This window comes from Salvelinus namaycush, unplaced genomic scaffold, assembly GCF_016432855.1.
Source record: "Salvelinus namaycush isolate Seneca unplaced genomic scaffold, SaNama_1.0 Scaffold644, whole genome shotgun sequence".
NCBI lineage: Eukaryota > Metazoa > Chordata > Actinopteri > Salmoniformes > Salmonidae > Salvelinus > Salvelinus namaycush.
In genome coordinates, this window is record NW_024061358.1 from 8,926 (window position 1) to 27,404 (window position 18,479).

General features: G+C 44.0%; 1 protein-coding gene across 1 annotated transcript; it reads right to left on the reverse strand.

Annotated features, from left to right (window-relative positions):
- Positions 1-9,362: 9,362 nt before the first annotated feature.
- On the reverse strand, positions 9,363-18,193 carry LOC120042233 (zinc finger protein 883-like). Its single transcript, XM_038987103.1, has 3 exons — positions 18,016-18,193; positions 13,260-13,392; positions 9,363-12,066 (listed from the first exon to the last, which is right to left on the reverse strand). The coding sequence occupies exons 1-3, from the start codon at positions 18,022-18,024 to the stop codon at positions 10,244-10,246; spliced, it is 1,965 nt and encodes a 654-aa protein (XP_038843031.1). The 5' UTR covers positions 18,025-18,193; the 3' UTR covers positions 9,363-10,243.
- Positions 18,194-18,479: the final 286 nt, after the last annotated feature.

The following is an 18,479-nucleotide window of genomic DNA, read 5'->3' on the forward strand; positions in this document are numbered from 1 at the left end:
AGGAACAGTGGGTTAACTGCCTTGTTCAGACGGCCTAGGAACAGTGGGTTAACTGCCTTGTTCAGACGGCCTAGGAACAGTGGGTTAACTGCCTTGTTCAGACGGCCTAGGAACAGTGGGTTAACTGCCTTGTTCAGACGGCCTAGGAACAGTGGGTTAACTGCCTTGTTCAGACGGCCTAGGAACAGTGGGTTAACTGCCTTGTTCAGACGGCCTAGGAACAGTGGGTTAACTGCCTTGTTCAGACGGCCTAGGAACAGGGGGTTAACTGCCTTGTTCAGACGGCCTAGGAACAGTGGGTTAACTGCCTTGTTCAGACGGCCTAGGAACAGGGGGTTAACTGCCTTGTTCAGACGGTCTAGGAACAGTGGGTTAACTGCCTTGTTCAGACGGCCTAGGAACAGGGGGTTAACTGCCTTGTTCAGACGGCCTAGGAACAGTGGGTTAACTGCCTTGTTCAGACGGCCTAGGAACAGTGGGTTAAATGCCTTGTTCAGACGGCCTAGGAACAGGGGGTTAACTGCCTTGTTCAGACGGTCTAGGAACAGTGGGTTAAATGCCTTGTTCAGACGGTCTAGGAACAGTGGGTTAAATGCCTTGTTCAGACGGTCTAGGAACAGTGGGTTAACTGCCTTGTTCAGACGGTCTAGGAACAGTGGGTTAACTGCCTTGTTCAGACGGCCTAGGAACAGTGGGTTAACTGCCTTGTTCAGGGGCAGAGTGACAGATTTATACCTTGTCGGCTCTGGGATTCGATCTGACCACTAGGCTCCCTCCCGCTCCAGGTAGTTTACCTGCTGCCCCAGGCTCTCTGTGTCTCTGATGCAAGTTCTCTCTGTCTATTTTGCAGGTTCTCTGTGAATGTGTTTTTGTACAGAGATGATGCTGCAGTATATTCTATTACCCTGATCTATGGCTATAAGGTGTCTGAAACTATGAAGTGTCCCAAATTAAACCCTATTCACTATATAGTGCACAACGTTTGACCAGTCTTATGGGCCCTAGTCATTAGAGCTCTAGTCTTATGAGCCCTAGTCTAATGGGCCCTAGTCATATGGGCCATGGCCATTAGGGCCCTAGTCTTACAGGCCCTAGTCTAATGAGCCCTAGTCTTATGGGCCCTAGTCATTAGAGCTCTAGTCTTACAGGCCCTAGTCTAATGGGCCCTAGTCATTAGAGCTCTAGTCTTACAGGCCCTAGTCTAATGGGCCCTAATCATTAGAGCCCTAGTCTTATGGGCCTAGTTTATAGGACTCTGGTCAAACATAGTGCACTATAAAGGGAATAGGGGTTAATTTGTGACACTTCCCTGATGTATAGTAGGTTATCTCATCATGTTCATATGAACTGATCTGAAGTCAGGCTAACTGATGTGAAGTCAGGCTAACTGAATGGTGACTAGTGTAAGTTACTGTTATTAAACTTTTTTTAAATTAAAATGTTTTTTCCCCTTTAAACTTTCTGACTGTTGTCTTTTCATTTATAGCAGGGGTGTCAAAGTCAAATGGACGGAGGGCCAAATAAAAAATTTAGCTACAAGCCGAGGGCCGGACTGTTCGAATGTTCATTGAAAAATTTTTAAATGACGCATATAGTCTAGTGAACCTAATTGAACCTACTGAAAACCTAACAAATATATTCCAATATGATCAGATAAATAAAGCAATATTTTCTTATGGCTCTGTCAGTAATCTTTAATTTTCAACAGACACAAAAGACAAATTTCCTCACGAAGCTCGAAACATCTTTGAAGCACCTTTCCCTGGCTTAGCCATCGCACCTCTGTGTGATAAGGCAAATCACCATGCTCCGTTTCTAACTCCGTCAGAAATGCCTTGAACTGGCGGTGATTCAAACCTTTGGCTCTGATAAAGTTAACTGTGCGCGTGATGATGCTCATTACATGCTCCATTTTCAAGGCTTTACCGCACAACGCTTCCTGGTGTATGATACAATGATAAGCTGTCAGCTCACCTGTCGCGTTTTCCTCTTGCATCTTTTCCCGTATCTTCGCCACCAGTCCGCTCCTGTGTCCACACATCGCAGGTGCTCCGTCGGTTGTCAAACCCACGAGTTTTTCCCAAGGCAGCTCCATCTCATTTACACATCTTGACACCTCTTCATACAAATCATGCCCCGTAGTTGTGCCATGCATAGGACGTAAAGCCAAAAACTCCTCTGTCACGCTTAGGCTGGAGTCCACTCCGCGGATGAAAATTGACAACTGGGCAATGTCAGAAATGTCGGTGCTCTCATCCACAGCCAAGGAATATGCAATGAAATCTTTTCCCTTTTTCACAAGCTGCTCTTTTAGATTGATGGACAACTGGTCTACTCTCTCGGCAATGGTGTTTCTGCTCAGACTCACATTTAAAAAGAGTTGCCTTTTTTCTGGGCAAACTTCGTCACAAACTTTAATCATGCAGTTTTTGATGAAATCCCCCTCCGTAAATGGCCGGGCTGATTTAGCGATCTCTTCTGCCAAAATAAAACTGGCCTTGACAGCAGCCTGGCCTTGTGATTTGGCTTTTTTGAACAGAGCCTGTCGAGATTTGAGGCCTCGTTTTAATTCCTCTGCCTTTTGTAGCCTTTGTTCCATGTCCATATTCTTGTTTTTGTCCGCGTGTTTCGTTTCATAATGTCGTCTCAGATTATACTCTTTCAGTACCGCCACACTTTCTCCACACAGAAGACACACAGGTTTTCCAGCTACCTCCGTGAACATATACTCCGACTCCCACCTTGTTTGAAACCCCCGGTTCTCAGTGTCCACCTTCCGTTTTGCCATTTTTGATGGGTATCTGAAAGTTAATTTTACTGTGATGCTGACGACTGCTGTGCCAATAAATATTGAAATGAAGCAGCCTACTGCTCGGTGCGTCACCGTTGCATTGTGGGAAATGTAGTATTGGTGCGTGTAAAAGATCTGCGGGCTGCCGGCTTGCTGCGGTCTGCGGGCCGGTTCTAATAATAAATCAAGATCATCCCAGGGGCCGTAAAAAACCTTCTCGCGGGCCGGATGTGGCCCGCGGGCCTTGACTCTGACATATGTGATTTATAGTTTGGTGAATAAAACATGTGTAATGTTGTAATACCCGCTGTCTTATGTTCAGAACCTTTTGATCAGGCATTCATTGGTGTTGAACATTCCTCTCATTATTGCAAAATCAAAGTTTTGTGAAACACCATTTGTACATTTAGCTTCGTCACCAATCCATAATGATAAGCTCACTGGTTAGTCACCAATCCATAATGATAAGGTCACTGGTTAGTCACCAATCCATAATGATAAGGTCACTGGTTAGTCACCAATCCATAATGATAAGGTCACTGGTTAGTCACCAATCCATAATGATAAGGTCACTGGTTAGTCATTCTGACTGACATTTAGCTTAGTCACCAATCCATAACGATAAGCTCACTGGTTAGTCATTCTGACTGACATTTAGCTTAGTCACCAATCCATAATGATAAGCTCACTGGTTAGTCATTCTGACTGACATTTAGCTTAGTCACCAATCCATAATGATAAGCTCACTGGTTAGTCATTCTGACTGACATTTAGCTTAGTCACCAATCCATAATGATAAGCTCACTGGTTAGTCATTCTGACTGACATTTAGCTTAGTCACCAATCCATAATGATAAGGTCACTGGTTAGTCATTCTGACGGACATTTAGCTTAGTCACCAATCCAGAATGATAAGCTCACTGGTTAGTCATTCTGACGGACATTTAGCTTAGTCACCAATCCAGAATGATAAGCTCACTGGTTAGTCATTCTGACTGACATTTAGCTTAGTCACCAATCCATAACGATAAGGTCACTGGTTAGTCATTCTGACGGACATTTAGCTTAGTCACCAATCCATAATGATAAGGTCACTGGTTAGTCATTATGACTGATATTTAGCTTAGTCACCAATCCAGAATGATAAGGTCACTGGTTAGTCATTCTGACTGACATTTAGCTTAGTCACCAATCCATAACGATAAGCTCACTGGTTAGTCATTCTGACTGACATTTAGCTTAGTCACCAATCCATAACGATAAGCTCACTGGTTAGTCATTCTGACTGACATTTAGCTTAGTCACCAATCCATAATGATAAGGTCACTGGTTAGTCATTCTGACGGACATTTAGCTTAGTCACCAATCCATAACGATAAGGTCACTGGTTAGTCATTCTGACGGACATTTAGCTTAGTCACCAATCCAGAATGATAAGCTCACTGGTTAGTCATTCTGACTGACATTTAGCTTAGTCACCAATCCATAACGATAAGGTCACTGGTTAGTCATTCTGACGGACATTTAGCTTAGTCACCAATCCATAATGATAAGGTCACTGGTTAGTCATTATGACTGATATTTAGGTGTAGATTACAACAGGCTAGTCGAGGTGTAGATTACAACAGCCTAGTCGAGGTGTAGATTACAACAGGCTAGTCGAGGTGTAGATCACAACATATCAGGCTAGTCGAGGTGTAGATTACAACATATCAGGCTAGTCGAGGTGTAGATTACAACAGGCTAGTCGAGGTGTAGATTACAACAGAATATTCAAGGTGTAGATTACAACAGGCTAGTCGAGGTGTAGATTACCACAGGCTAGTCGAGGTGTAGATTACAACAGGCTAGTCGAGGTGTAGATTACAACAGGCTAGTCGAGGTGTAGATTACAACATATCAGGCTAGTCGAGGTGTAGATTACAACAGGCTAGTCGAGGTGTAGATTACAACAGGCTAGTCGAGGTGTAGATTACAACAGGCTAGTCGAGGTGTAGATTACAACAGGCTAGTCGAGGTGTAGATCACAACATATCAGGCTAGTCGAGGTGTAGATTACAACAGGCTAGTCGAGGTGTAGATCACAACATATCAGGCTAGTCGAGGTGTAGATTACAACATATCAGGCTAGTCGAGGTGTAGATTACAACAGGCTAGTCGAGGTGTAGATTACAACAGGCTAGTCGAGGTGTAGATTACAACAGGCTAGTCGAGGTGTAGATCACAACATATCAGGCTAGTCGAGGTGTAGATTACAACATATCAGGCTAGTCGAGGTGTAGATTACAACAGGCTAGTCGAGGTGTAGATTACAACAGGCTAGTCGAGGTGTAGATTACAACAGGCTAGTCGAGGTGTAGATTACAACAGGCTAGTCGAGGTGTAGATTACAACATATCAGGCTAGTCGAGGTGTAGATTACAACAGGCTAGTCGAGGTGTAGATTACAACAGGCTAGTCGAGGTGTAGATTACAACAGGCTAGTCGAGGTGTAGATTACAACATATCAGGCTAGTCGAGGTGTAGATTACAACAGGCTAGTCTAGGTGTAGATTACAACATATCAGGCTAGTCGAGGTGTAGATTACAACAGGCTAGTCGAGGTGTAGATTACAACAGGCTAGTCTAGGTGTAGATTACAACATATCAGGCTAGTCGAGGTGTAGATTACAACAGGCTAGTCTAGGTGTAGATTACAACATATCAGGCTAGTCGAGGTGTAGATTACAACAGGCTAGTCGAGGTGTAGATTACAACAGGCTAGTCGAGGTGTAGATTACAACATAACAGCCTAGTCGAGGTGTAGATTACAACAGAATATTCAAGGTGTAGATTACAACAGGCTAGTCGAGGTGTAGATTACAACAGGCTAGTCGAGGTGTAGATTACAACATAGCAGGCTAGTCGAGGTGTAGATTACAACATAGCAGCCTAGTCGAGGTGTAGATTACAACATAGCAGCCTAGTTGAGGTGTAGATTACAACAGGCTAGTCGAGGTGTAGATTACAACATAGCAGGCTAGTCGAGGTGTAGATTACAACATAGCAGCCTAGTCGAGGTGTAGATTACAACATAGCAGCCTAGTCGAGGTGTAGATTACAACAGGCTAGTCGAGGTGTAGATTACAACAGAATATTCAAGGTGTAGATTACAACAGGCTAGTCGAGGTGTAGATTACAACAGGCTAGTCGAGGTGTAGATTACAACAGGCTAGTCGAGGTGTAGATTACAACAGGCTAGTCGAGGTGTAGATTACAACAGGCTAGTCGAGGTGTAGATTACAACAGGCTAGTCGAGGTGTAGATTACAACAGGCTAGTCGAGGTGTAGATTACAACATATCAGGCTAGTCGAGGTGTAGATTACAACATATCAGGCTAGTCGAGGTGTAGATTACAACATATCAGGCTAGTCGAGGTGTAGATTACAACATATCAGGCTAGTCGAGGTGTAGATTACAACATATCAGGCTAGTCGAGGTGTAGATTACAACATATCAGGCTAGTCGAGGTGTAGATTACAACATATCAGGCTAATCGAGGTGTAGATTACAACATATCAGGCTAATCGAGGTGTAGATTACAACATATCAGGCTAGTCGAGGTATAGATTACAACATATCAGGCTAGTCGAGGTGTAGATTACCACATATCAGGCTAATCGAGGTGTAGATTACAACATATCAGGCTAGTCGAGGTATAGATTACAACATATCAGGCTAGTCGAGGTGTAGATTACAACAGGCTAGTCGAGGTGTAGATTACAACAGGCTAGTCGAGGTGTAGATTACAACAGGCTAGTCGAGGTGTAGATTACAACATATCAGGCTAGTCGAGGTGTAGATTACAACATATCAGGCTAGTCGAGGTGTAGATTACAACATATCAGGCTAGTCGAGGTGTAGATTACAACATATCAGGCTAGTCGAGGTGTAGATTACAACATATCAGGCTAGTCGAGGTGTAGATTACCACAGGCTAGTCGAGGTGTAGATTACAACAGGCTAGTCGAGGTGTAGATTACAACAGGCTAGTCGAGGTGTAGATTACAACATATCAGGCTAGTCGAGGTGTAGATTACAACATATCAGGCTAGTCGAGGTGTAGATTACAACATATCAGGCTAGTCGAGGTGTAGATTACAACATATCAGGCTAGTCGAGGTGTAGATTACAACATATCAGGCTAGTCGAGGTGTAGATTACAACATATCAGGCTAATCGAGGTGTAGATTACAACATATCAGGCTAGTCGAGGTGTAGATTACAACATATCAGGCTAGTCGAGGTGTAGATTACAACATATCAGGCTAGTCGAGGTGTAGATTACCACAGGCTAGTCGAGGTGTAGATTACAACAGGCTAGTCGAGGTGTAGATTACAACATATCAGGCTAGTCGAGGTGTAGATTACAACATATCAGGCTAGTCGAGGTGTAGATTACAACATATCAGGCTAGTCGAGGTGTAGATTACAACAGGCTAGATGAGGTGTAGATTACAACATATCAGGCTAGTCGAGGTGTAGATTACAACAGGCTAGTCGAGGTGTAGATTACAACAGGCTAGTCGAGGTGTAGATTACAACATATCAGGCTAGTCGAGGTGTAGATTACAACATATCAGGCTAGTCGAGGTGTAAATTACAACATATCAGGCTAGTCGAGGTGTAGATTACAACATATCAGGCTAGTTGAGGTGTAGATTATAACATATCAGGCTAGTTGAGGTGTAGATTACAACATATCAGGCTAGTCGAGGTGTAGATTACAACATATCAGGCTAGTTGAGGTGTAGATTACAACAGGCTAGTTGAGGTGTAGATTACAACATATCAGGCTAGTTGAGGTGTAGATTACAACATATCAGGCTAGTTGAGGTGTAGATTACAACAGGCTAGTTGAGGTGTAGATTACAACATATCAGGCTAGTTGAGGTGTAGATTACAACAGGCTAGTTGAGGTGTAGATTACAACAGGCTAGTTGAGGTGTAGATTACAACATATCAGGCTAGTCGAGGTGTAGATTACAACATATCAGGCTAGTCGAGGTGTAGATTACAACATATCAGGCTAGTCGAGGTGTAGATTACAACAGGCTAGATGAGGTGTAGATTACAACATATCAGGCTAGTCGAGGTGTAGATTACAACAGGCTAGTCGAGGTGTAGATTACAACAGGCTAGTCGAGGTGTAGATTACAACAGGCTAGTCGAGGTGTAGATTACAACAGGCTAGTCGAGGTGTAGATTACAACAGGCTAGTCGAGGTGTAGATTACAACAGGCTAGTCGAGGTGTAGATTACAACATATCAGGCTAGTCGAGGTGTAAATTACAACATATCAGGCTAGTCGAGGTGTAGATTACAACATATCAGGCTAGTTGAGGTGTAGATTATAACATATCAGGCTAGTTGAGGTGTAGATTACAACATATCAGGCTAGTCGAGGTGTAGATTACAACATATCAGGCTAGTTGAGGTGTAGATTACAACAGGCTAGTTGAGGTGTAGATTACAACATATCAGGCTAGTTGAGGTGTAGATTACAACATATCAGGCTAGTTGAGGTGTAGATTACAACAGGCTAGTTGAGGTGTAGATTACAACATATCAGGCTAGTTGAGGTGTAGATTACAACATATCAGGCTAATCGAGGTGTAGATTACAACATATCAGGCTAGTCGAGGTGTAGATTACAACATATCAGGCTAGTCGAGGTGTAGATTACAACATATCAGGCTAGTCGAGGTGTAGATTACAACATATCAGGCTAGTCGAGGTGTAGATTACAACATATCAGGCTAATCGAGGTGTAGATTACAACATATCAGGCTAGTCGAGGTGTAGATTACAACATATCAGGCTAGTCGAGGTGTAGATTACAACATATCAGGCTAGTCGAGGTGTAGATTACAACATATCAGGCTAGTCGAGGTGTAGATTACAACATATCAGGCTAGTCGAGGTGTAGATTACAACATATCAGGCTAGTCGAGGTGTAGATTACAACATATCAGGCTAGCCGAGGTGTAGATTACAACAGGCTAATTGAGGTGTAGATTACAACATATCAGGCTAGTTGAGGTGTAGATTACAACATATCAGGCTAGTTGAGGTGTAGATTACAACATATCAGGCTAGTCGAGGTGTAGATTACAACATATCAGGCTAGTCGAGGTGTAGATTACAACATATCAGGCTAGTCGAGGTGTAGATTACAACATATCAGGCTAGTTGAGGTGTAGATTACAACATATCAGGCTAGTTGAGGTGTAGATTACAACATATCAGGCTAGTCGAGGTGTAGATTACAACAGGCTAGTTGAGGTGTAGATTACAACATATCAGCCTAGTCGAGGTGTAGATTACAACATATCATGCTAGTCGAGGTGTAGAGTACAACATATCAGGCTAGTCGAGGTGTAGATTACAACATATCATTAAAATACCTGGAGAGTTTAATTAGGAAAATTATAACTTTAATCTGAAAGATTTTCCTTGGTGCCCCGACCTCCTAGTTAATTACATTTACATGATTAGTTTAATCAGGTAATAATAATTACAGAGAATTGATTTGATAAAATAAGTCTTCACTTTTAATGATGCCAAAGACACAATAACAGGAACAGCTCTGACACAGTTCCACCTCAGACAGTCACAACACCAGCTATGCAGGTCTCGGCTAGCGCCAAATCAAATCGAGCCCACAATCCAAATGCTAAAAAATAAAAGATACACATTTCAAGTGTTCAGAGAAGAACAGTAGATGGTAAATATCAGTTAGAGAGCAGTGGTAGGGTTTCTCTCGGATGTGTATTCTCGTGTGAAGCCAGGGTTCCCTTCTGTGGAACTCTTCCCACATTCATCACAGCTGACAGATTTCTCTCCTGTGTGTGTCAACTGAAGTGATTGCAGACTGATCCTTTTACTGAAATGCTTGTCACACTGATCACAGGTGTGAGGTTTCTCTCCGGTGTGAATCCTCCTGTGGTACCTCAACCCACCTGCCTGAGTGAATCTCTTCCTGCAGTCGGTGCAGACAAACAGATTCTCTCCCGTGTGTGTCATCTGGTGGTACTTCAGATGCTGTGGGAAGCTGAAGCTGCGCTGACAGGGGGTGCAGTGTAGGATGTCCCACTGTGTTTGCGCTGAACGTGGCATCTCAGGTACATTGAACACTTGAAGCTCTTGCCACACTCGGAGCAGTAGTGAGGTCTCTCTCCTGTGGGTCTCTGCTGGTGTCCAGTCAGTTGACTCTTAGTGGTGAGCCTCATCTTACAGTCAGAAGAGTGAGGACGTTGCTCTCCTGTGTATGTAAGCTGGTGTCTAAACAGGTGACCATTATTGGTGTAACTCGTCACACTGAGCAGCTGTACCGCCTCTTTCCTGTGTGGATTCTCGTGATTTTTTAAAGGAATCGGATCTAGAAAAACTGAGTCCACACTCGTGCAGCACTAATGCTTCTTTTTGGAGTGAGTTCGCAAGTCACCTGACGTGACAAAACTCATCCCACACTGATCACAGTGGTGCGGCTTCTCTCCTGTGTGCCTTCTCTTGTGTTCTTTAAAAGCAAAGGCCTGGGCAAAACTCTTCCCACAGCCAGGAAAAGGGCATTGGTATGGCATTTCTCCTGTGTGTCTTCGCTGGTGAATTCGCAAGGTTGCCACTGTGGCAAAGTTGTTCTCGCAGTCTGAACAAGAGTACGGTTTCTCTCCCTTGTGACAACGCTCGTGTAGTTTGAGAGATGGTTGCCGAAGGAAGCTCTTGTCACAGTGGGAGCAGTGGTAAGGCTTCTCTACAGTGTGTATAAGCTGGTGTTTCTTTAATGCGCCTGGCGATGTGCTGCTCGACTCACACTGAGAGCAGTGGTACATCTTCTCTGAATGTGTGAACTTGTGTTCCTTTAAATAGTCAATTCTTGAAAAGGTCTTCTTGCAGTCAGAGCAGTGATAAGATTTCTCTCCTGTGTGTATTCTTCTGTGTGTCCCAAGACTGGTTCTGTGTGCAAACTTCTGCCCACATTCAGAGCACTGGTACGGTTTCTCTCCAGTGTGAATCCGCATGTGTCCTTCCAGTGCCCTGGCAGAGGAGAGACTAGCACCGCACTGGGAGCAGCAGTGAGGTTTATCTTCTGTGTGTCTGACCTCATGTTCTTTCAGAGATCTGTTGTTAGTGAAACTCAGCTCGCACTTAGAGCAGTGGTATGGCTTTGCTCCTGTGTGAATTTGCATGTGAATTTTCAGGTGATCGGACCGTCCAAATCTCCTTTGGCAAACATTGCAGCTGTGTGGTTTCTCACCTGTGTGAATCCTCTGGTGTTTGTACAGGGCTGAATTAGTGGCAAAGCTCAATTTACAGTGGGAGCAGTGGAAGGGTTTCTGTCCAGTGTGTGTTCGCTTATGCTGCTCTAGAGAATGAGATGATCCTAGCTTCTTGCCACACTGTGGGCATTGGTAGCCTTTCTCTCCAGTGTGCACTTTGTTATGTAACCAGAGCCCACTCTTAACAGCAAACCTCTTCCCACACTCAGTACATTGGTGGGGCTTCTCTCCAGTATGTCTTAGCTGGTGACATCTTAAAATACACAACAGTCTGAAGCTTTTCCCACAGTCAGCACAATGGTAAGGTTTCTCCCCTGTGTGAATCCTCTGATGCATTCTGAGCAATTTAGCAGAGGAATAGCTTCCCCCGCACTGCTCACAGTGGTAAGGCTTTTCTCCTGTGTGTATTCGTTTGTGTTCAGACAGTGCCGAGGCTTCTGTGAAACTCTTCCCACACTCAGAGCAGTGGAACGGTCTCTCTCCAGTGTGAATCCGCCAGTGAGCTTTTAAGCTTTGTGATGTAGCAAATCTCTTCCCGCAGTCAGAGCAACAGTGTGGTTTTTCGCCAGTGTGTTTAATTCTCTCATGTAACCGTAAACCACTGGAGTATGTAAATCTCTGCCCACATTCTGAGCACTGGTACGGTTTTTCTCCAGTGTGAATCCGCATGTGTCCTTCCAGTGCACTGGCAGAGGAGAGACTAGCACCGCACTGGGAGCAGCAGTGAGGTTTCTCTCCAGTGTGAATTCTCTGGTGTCCTCTAAGGTTTACTTTAGAGGTGTAACTCTTCCCACAGTCAGAGCAGCAGTGAGGTTTCTTCCTTGTGGGTCTCAGCTGTTGTTTCTTGAGGTGTTCTGACTTTGAGAGACTTTTCTCTGCCTCGTCAGCATCATGATGTTTTGCCTCCCCAGATGACGAGCCCCTTCTACTGAGAGAGTGACGTTTAGGACTGTCCCCTGTGAAGCAAAGACAGACAGTTATGGTTCCTTCATATCGAAGCCAGATTTAGGACGAGCTTTTCACACTCTTGTAACCGAATTTAAGCATTCAAATCTTCAATGTAAAATCATATTAAATCTTCAAATTGTCAATGTAGCCAAGGGTGTAGGAGTGCTTGTAATGATAAATTAAATCTAGAATTGGCTTCCTACTTCGCAACAAAGACTCCTTCACTCACCCCGCCAAACATACCCTCGTAAAACTGACTATCCTACCGATCCTCGACTTTAGCGATGTCATTTACAAAATAGCTTCCAATACTCTACTCAGCAAACTGGATGCAGTCTATCACAGTGCCGTCCGTTTTGTCACCAAAGCCCCTTATACTAACCACCACTGCGACCTGTATGCTCTAGTCGGCTGGCCCTCGCTACATATTCGTCGCCAGACCCACTGGCTCCAGGTCATCTATAAGTCTATGCTAGGTAAAGCCCCGCCTTAGCTCACTGGTCGTCATAGCAACACCCATACCCATAGCACGCGCTCAAGCAGGTATATCGCATCCCCAAAGCCAATACCTCCTTTGGCCGCCTTTCCTTCCAGTTCTCTGCTGCCAATGACTGGAACGAATTGCAAAAAAAAATTGAGAAAAAACACAAGCTGGAGAATTATATTTCCCTCACTAACTTTAAACATCAGCTATCTGAGCAGCTAACCAATTGCTGCAGCTGTACATAGCAGATCTGTAAATAGCCCACCCAATCTACCTACCTCATCCCCATATTGTTTATATTTACTTTTCTGCTCTTTTGCACACCAGTATTTCTACTTGCACATCACCATCTGCTCATCTATCAATCCAGTGTTAATTTGCTCAATTGTAATTACTTCGCTACTGTGGCCTATTTATTGCCTTACCTCCTCACGCCATTTGCACACACTGTAAATATATCTTTTTTTCTATTGTGTTATTGACTGTACACTTGTTTATTCCAAGTGTAACTCTGTGTTGTTGTTTGTGTCGCACTGCTTTGCTTTATCTTGGCCAGGTCGCAGTTGTAAATGAGAACTTGTTCTCAACTAGCCAACCTGGTTAAATAAAGGTGAATTCATTTTTTTATTCTACATCTTTTAAACAGATTGTATTGTGGGTAATTAATGACATTCAGGGAGTGTACCAAAATACATTTATATAACTGCATGAACGCACTCAGCTCCGGTGTTTTCCTGCAGTCGACCAGCAGCACAGACAGCCTCTTCAGACCCAGCAGTAAGGTGTTACCGGGACGACCCGGGGACTCCGGGAGGGGTAGGGGAGAGGAGGGTTGGAAGGAGAATGTTTCCTGTTAACCCAAAAAGAGAGTAGGAGTGTTGTCATATTGGTACAAAACAATAATGATCTAAAATAAGTCTTCAACTATTAAACCTTTGTCCAGAAAACAGTTCCTCTGAGTTGTTCCTGATGTCCTATTATAGTCTAGTGTTGCATTATGGGAACTGAGTCTCCATGTATAGCTCTTACACACCGAGGCCTTGAGAAGGGCACAAACAACAACCTCTGCATCATCATCATAGTTGCTTTGAGAAGGTGTTAACCCATGTCAGTCATTTAAAACACTCAAATTATTCCAATCCCGTTTAAAAGGGCAAATATTAAAGGACCCCCTCCTCCAGAGGAAGTTGAGGTTAGCTGAATTATTAAAGGACCCCTCCTCCAGAGGAAGTTGAGGTTAGCTGAATTATTAAAGGACCCCTCCTCCAGAGGAAGCTGATGAGGTTAGCTGAAATATTAAAGGACCCCTCCTCCAGAGGAAGTTGATGAGGTTAGCTGAAATATTAAAGGACCCCTCCTCCAGAGGAAGCTGATGAGGTTAGCTGAAATATTAAAGGACCCCTCCTCCAGAGGAAGTTGATGAGGTTAGCTGAATTATTAAAGGACCTCTCCTCCAGAGGAAGTTGATGAGGTTAGCTGAATTATTAAAGGACCCCTCCTCCAGAGGAAGTTGATGAGGTTAGCTGAATTATTAAAGGACCCCTCCTCCAGAGGAAGTTGATGAGGTTAGCTGAATTATTAAAGGACCCCTCCTCCAGAGGAAATTGATGAGGTTAGCTGAATTATTAAAGGACCCCTCCTCCAGAGGAAGTTGATGAGGTTAGCTGAATTATTAAAGGACCCCTCCTCCAGAGGAAGTTGATGAGGTTAGCTGAATTATTAAAGGACCCCTCCTCCAGAGGAAGTTGATGAGGTTAGCTGAATTATTAAAGGACCCCTCCTCCAGAGGAAGTTGATGAGGTTAGCTGAATTATTAAAGGACCCCTCCTCCAGAGGAAGTTGATGAGGTTAGCTGAATTATTAAAGGACCCCTCCTCCAGAGGAAGTTGATGAGGTTAGCTGAATTATTAAAGGACCCCTCCCCCAGAGGAAGTTGATGAGGTTAGCTGAATTATTAAAGGACCCCTCCCCCAGAGGAAGTTGATGAGGTTAGCTGAAATATTAAAGGACCCCTCCTCCAGAGGAAGTTGATGAGGTTAGCTGAATTATTAAAGGACCCCTCCTCCAGAGGAAGTTGATGAGGTTAGCTGAATTATTAAAGGACCCCTCCTCCAGAGGAAGTTGATGAGGTTAGCTGAATTATTAAAGGACCCCTCCTCCTCCAGAGGAAGTTGATGAGGTTAGCTGAATTATTAAAGGACCCCTCCTCCTCCAGAGGAAGTTGATGAGGTTAGCTGAATTATTAAAGGACCCCTCCTCCTCCAGAGGAAGTTGATGAGGTTAGCTGAATTATTAAAGGACCCCTCCTCCTCCAGAGGAAGTTGATGAGGTTAGCTGAATTATTAAAGGACCCCTCCTCCTCCAGAGGAAGTTGATGAGATTAGCTGAATTAATAAAGGACCCCTCCTCCAGAGGAAGTTGATGAGGTTAGCTGAATTATTAAAGGACCCCTCCTCCAGAGGAAGTTGATGAGGTTAGCTGAAATATTAAAGAACCCCTCCTCCAGAGGAAGTTGATGAGGTTAGCTGAAATATTAAAGGACCCCTCCTCCTCCAGAGGAAGTTGATGAGGTTATCTGAAATATTAAAGGACCCCTCCTCCTCCAGAGGAAGTTGATGAGGTTATCTGAAATATTAAAGGACCCCTCCTCCTCCAGAGGAAGTTGATGAGGTTATCTGAAATATTAAAGGACCCCTCCTCCTCCAGAGGAAGTTGATGAGGTTAGCTGAATTATTAAAGGACCCCTCCTCCTCCAGAGGAAGTTGATGAGGTTAGCTGAATTATTAAAGGACCCCTCCTCCAGAGGAAGTTGATGAGGTTATCTGAAATATTAAAGGACCCCTCCTCCAGAGGAAGTTGATGAGGTTAGCTGAAATACACTGCTCAAAAAAATAAAGGGAACACTTAAACAACACAATGATGACTCCAAGTCAATCACACTTCTGTGAAATCAAACTGTCCACTTAAGCAACACTGAGTGACAATAAATTTCACATGCTGTTGTGCAAATGGAATAGACAACAGGTGGAAATTATAGGCAATTAGCAAGACACCCCCAACAAAGGAATGGTTCTGCAGGTGGTGACCACAGACCACTTCTCAGTTCCTATGCTTCCTGGCTGATGTTTTGGTCACTTTTGAATGCTGGCGGTGCTTTCACTCAAGTGGTAGCATGAGACGGAGTCTACAACCCACACAAGTGGCTCAGGTAGTGCAGTTCATCCAGGATGGCACATCAATGCGAGCTGTGGCAAAAAGGTTTGCTGTGTCTGTCAGCGTAGCGTCCAGAGCATGGAGGCGCTACCAGGAGACAGGCCAGTACATCAGGAGACGTGGAGGAGGCCGTAGGAGGGCAACAACCCAGCAGCAGGACCGCTACCTCCGCCTTTGTGCAAGGAGGAGCAGGAGGAGCACTGCCAGAGCCCTGCAAAATGACCTCCAGCAGGCCAAAAATGTGCATGTGTCTGCTCAAACGGTCAGAAACAGACTCCATGAGGGTGGTATGAGGGCCCGACATCCACAGGTGGGGGTTGTGCTTACAGCCCAACACCGTGCAGGACGTTTGGCATTTGCCAGAGAACACCAAGATTGGCAAATTCGCCACTGGCGCCCTGTGCTCTTCACAGATGAAAGCAGGTTCACACTGAGCACATGTGACAGACGTGACAGAGTCTGGAGACACCGTGGAGAACGTTCTGCTGCCTGCAACATCCTCCAGCATGACCGGTTTGGCGGTGGGTCAGTCATGGTGTGGGGTGGCATTTCTTTGGGGGCTGCACAGCCCTCCATGTGCTCGCCAGAGGTAGCCTGACTGCCATTAGGTACCGAGATGAGATCCTCAGACCCCTTGTGAGACCATATGCTGGTGCGGTTGGCCCTGGGTTCCTCCTAATGCAAGACAATGCTAGACCTCATGTGGCTGGAGTGTGTCAGCAGTTCCTGCAAGAGGAAGGCATTGATGCTATGGACCGCCCGTTCCCCAGACCTGAATCCAATTGAGCATATCTGGGACATCATGTCTCGCTCCATCCACCAACGCCACGTTGCACCACAGACTGTCCAGGAGTTGGCGGATGCTTTAGTCCAGGTCTGGGAGGAGATCCCTCAGGAGACCATCCGCCACCTCATCAGGAGCATGCCCAGGCGTTGAAGGGAGGTCATACAGGCATGTGGAGGCCACACACACTACTGAGCCTCATTTTGACTTGTTTTAAGGACATTACATCAAAGGTGGATCAGCCTGTAGCGTGGTTTTCCACTTTCATTTTGAGTGTGACTCTAAATCCAGACCTCCATGGGTTGATAAATTTGATTTCCATTGATAATTTTTGTAAGATTTTGTTGTCAGCACATTCAACTATGTAAAGAAAAAAGTATTTAATAAGAATATTTCATTCATTCAGATCTAGGATGTGTTATTTTAGTGTTCCCTTTATTTTTTTGAGCAGTGTAGTATACTACAGTAGACCTATCCATTCAGACTAATTATAGTATACTACAGTAGGTCTATCCATTCAGACTAATTATAGTATACTACAGTAGATCTATCCATTCAGACTAATTATAGTATACTACAGTAGACCTATCCATTCAGACTAATTATAGTATACTACAGTAGACCTATCCATTCAGACTAATTATAGTATACTACAGTAGACCTATCCATTCAGACTAATTATAGTATACTACAGTAGACCTGTCCATTCAGACTAATTATAGTATACCACAGTAGACCTATCCATTCAGACTAATTATAGTATACTACAGTAGGTCTATCCATTCAGACTAATTATAGTATACCACAGTAGACCTAACCATTCAGACTAATTATAGTATACTACAGTAGGACTATCCATTCAGACTAATTATAGTATACTACAGTAGGTCTATCCATTTAGATTAATTATAGTATACTACAGTAGGTCTATCCATTCAGACTAATTATAGTATACTACAGTAGGTCTAACTAACCAGACTGTCCAACAAATACAAGAAGCAATTCCTATGTCAAGTCGAGTTTACAACATTGATATATTTTATTTAAATGTTATGAAGAGAAGAGATGAAAAACGTTTATTCTGATATTTTGCCGACCAAATTAACTTAACTGTAGGCCGCAGCAAAGCCTTGGATTTTCCTGAACGAGCTACCAACTGGAGAGAGCCGGGCATATGTCTGCTCCTGACATGCCCGGCTCTCCAGTCGGTAGCTCGTTCAGGAAAATCCAAGGCTTTGCTTGCGGCCTACTTTAGCAGTCTTCCATTCAGCAATTCACGGCCATTATTACCGTTCAGGAGAGCAACGAGATATTAAACTACGTAAACAATACTTAGTAAAGCGAAATTAAATAATAAATAAAACTGTGCTCTAAATTAAAGAGTGTGTCACAACCTGACGGAGCTCCAGGAAACGTGTTAACACGTTGGCGGGCACGAACGACGTTTCATATATATTTTACATGTATCTAACTCACCTGATTCATTGTAGACACTCGTTTACGGTCGGTCGTTTGCAGAGTTCAGGCGAAGTTTACGGTCGGTCGTTTGCAGAGTTCAGGCGAAGTGAACCAGACGAGATGTTTATCCCTAGTCTGTTGAATTGTAGATTAGGGAGGTAGCGTTATATTCTAACCTACGACTCTCAGCCTAAAGTCCCGAAAGGAAAGACAGACTCCGCCTTCACATCCGTTCCATTGAAACCATTTCCTCACGTCACCATTCTGCTGGTAGCAGATCATGAAATGGCCGCAGAAAGGCGGATCTATTTTTTTCAAAATAATAGTCGTCCTGCAACAACAAGCGAAGTTTATAGATTTTTGAAGCACTATATTGCAGTACAACTGTGCACAGCATTTCAACAGCATAAGGAGAAAAAAACACACAAATCATTTGATGCATTTTTTAATTGTATTTCATTTCACTGAACACAAATGTTAAT

What these genes read in the sequence shown, in the direction of transcription:
- LOC120042233 (XM_038987103.1), bottom strand. An exon ending in CAGGAAAACACCGGAGCTGA is followed by an intron (nt 12,067 to 13,259) that starts GTGCGTTCATGC and finishes TTTGCTTCACAG; the next exon opens with GGGACAGTCCTAAACGTCAC.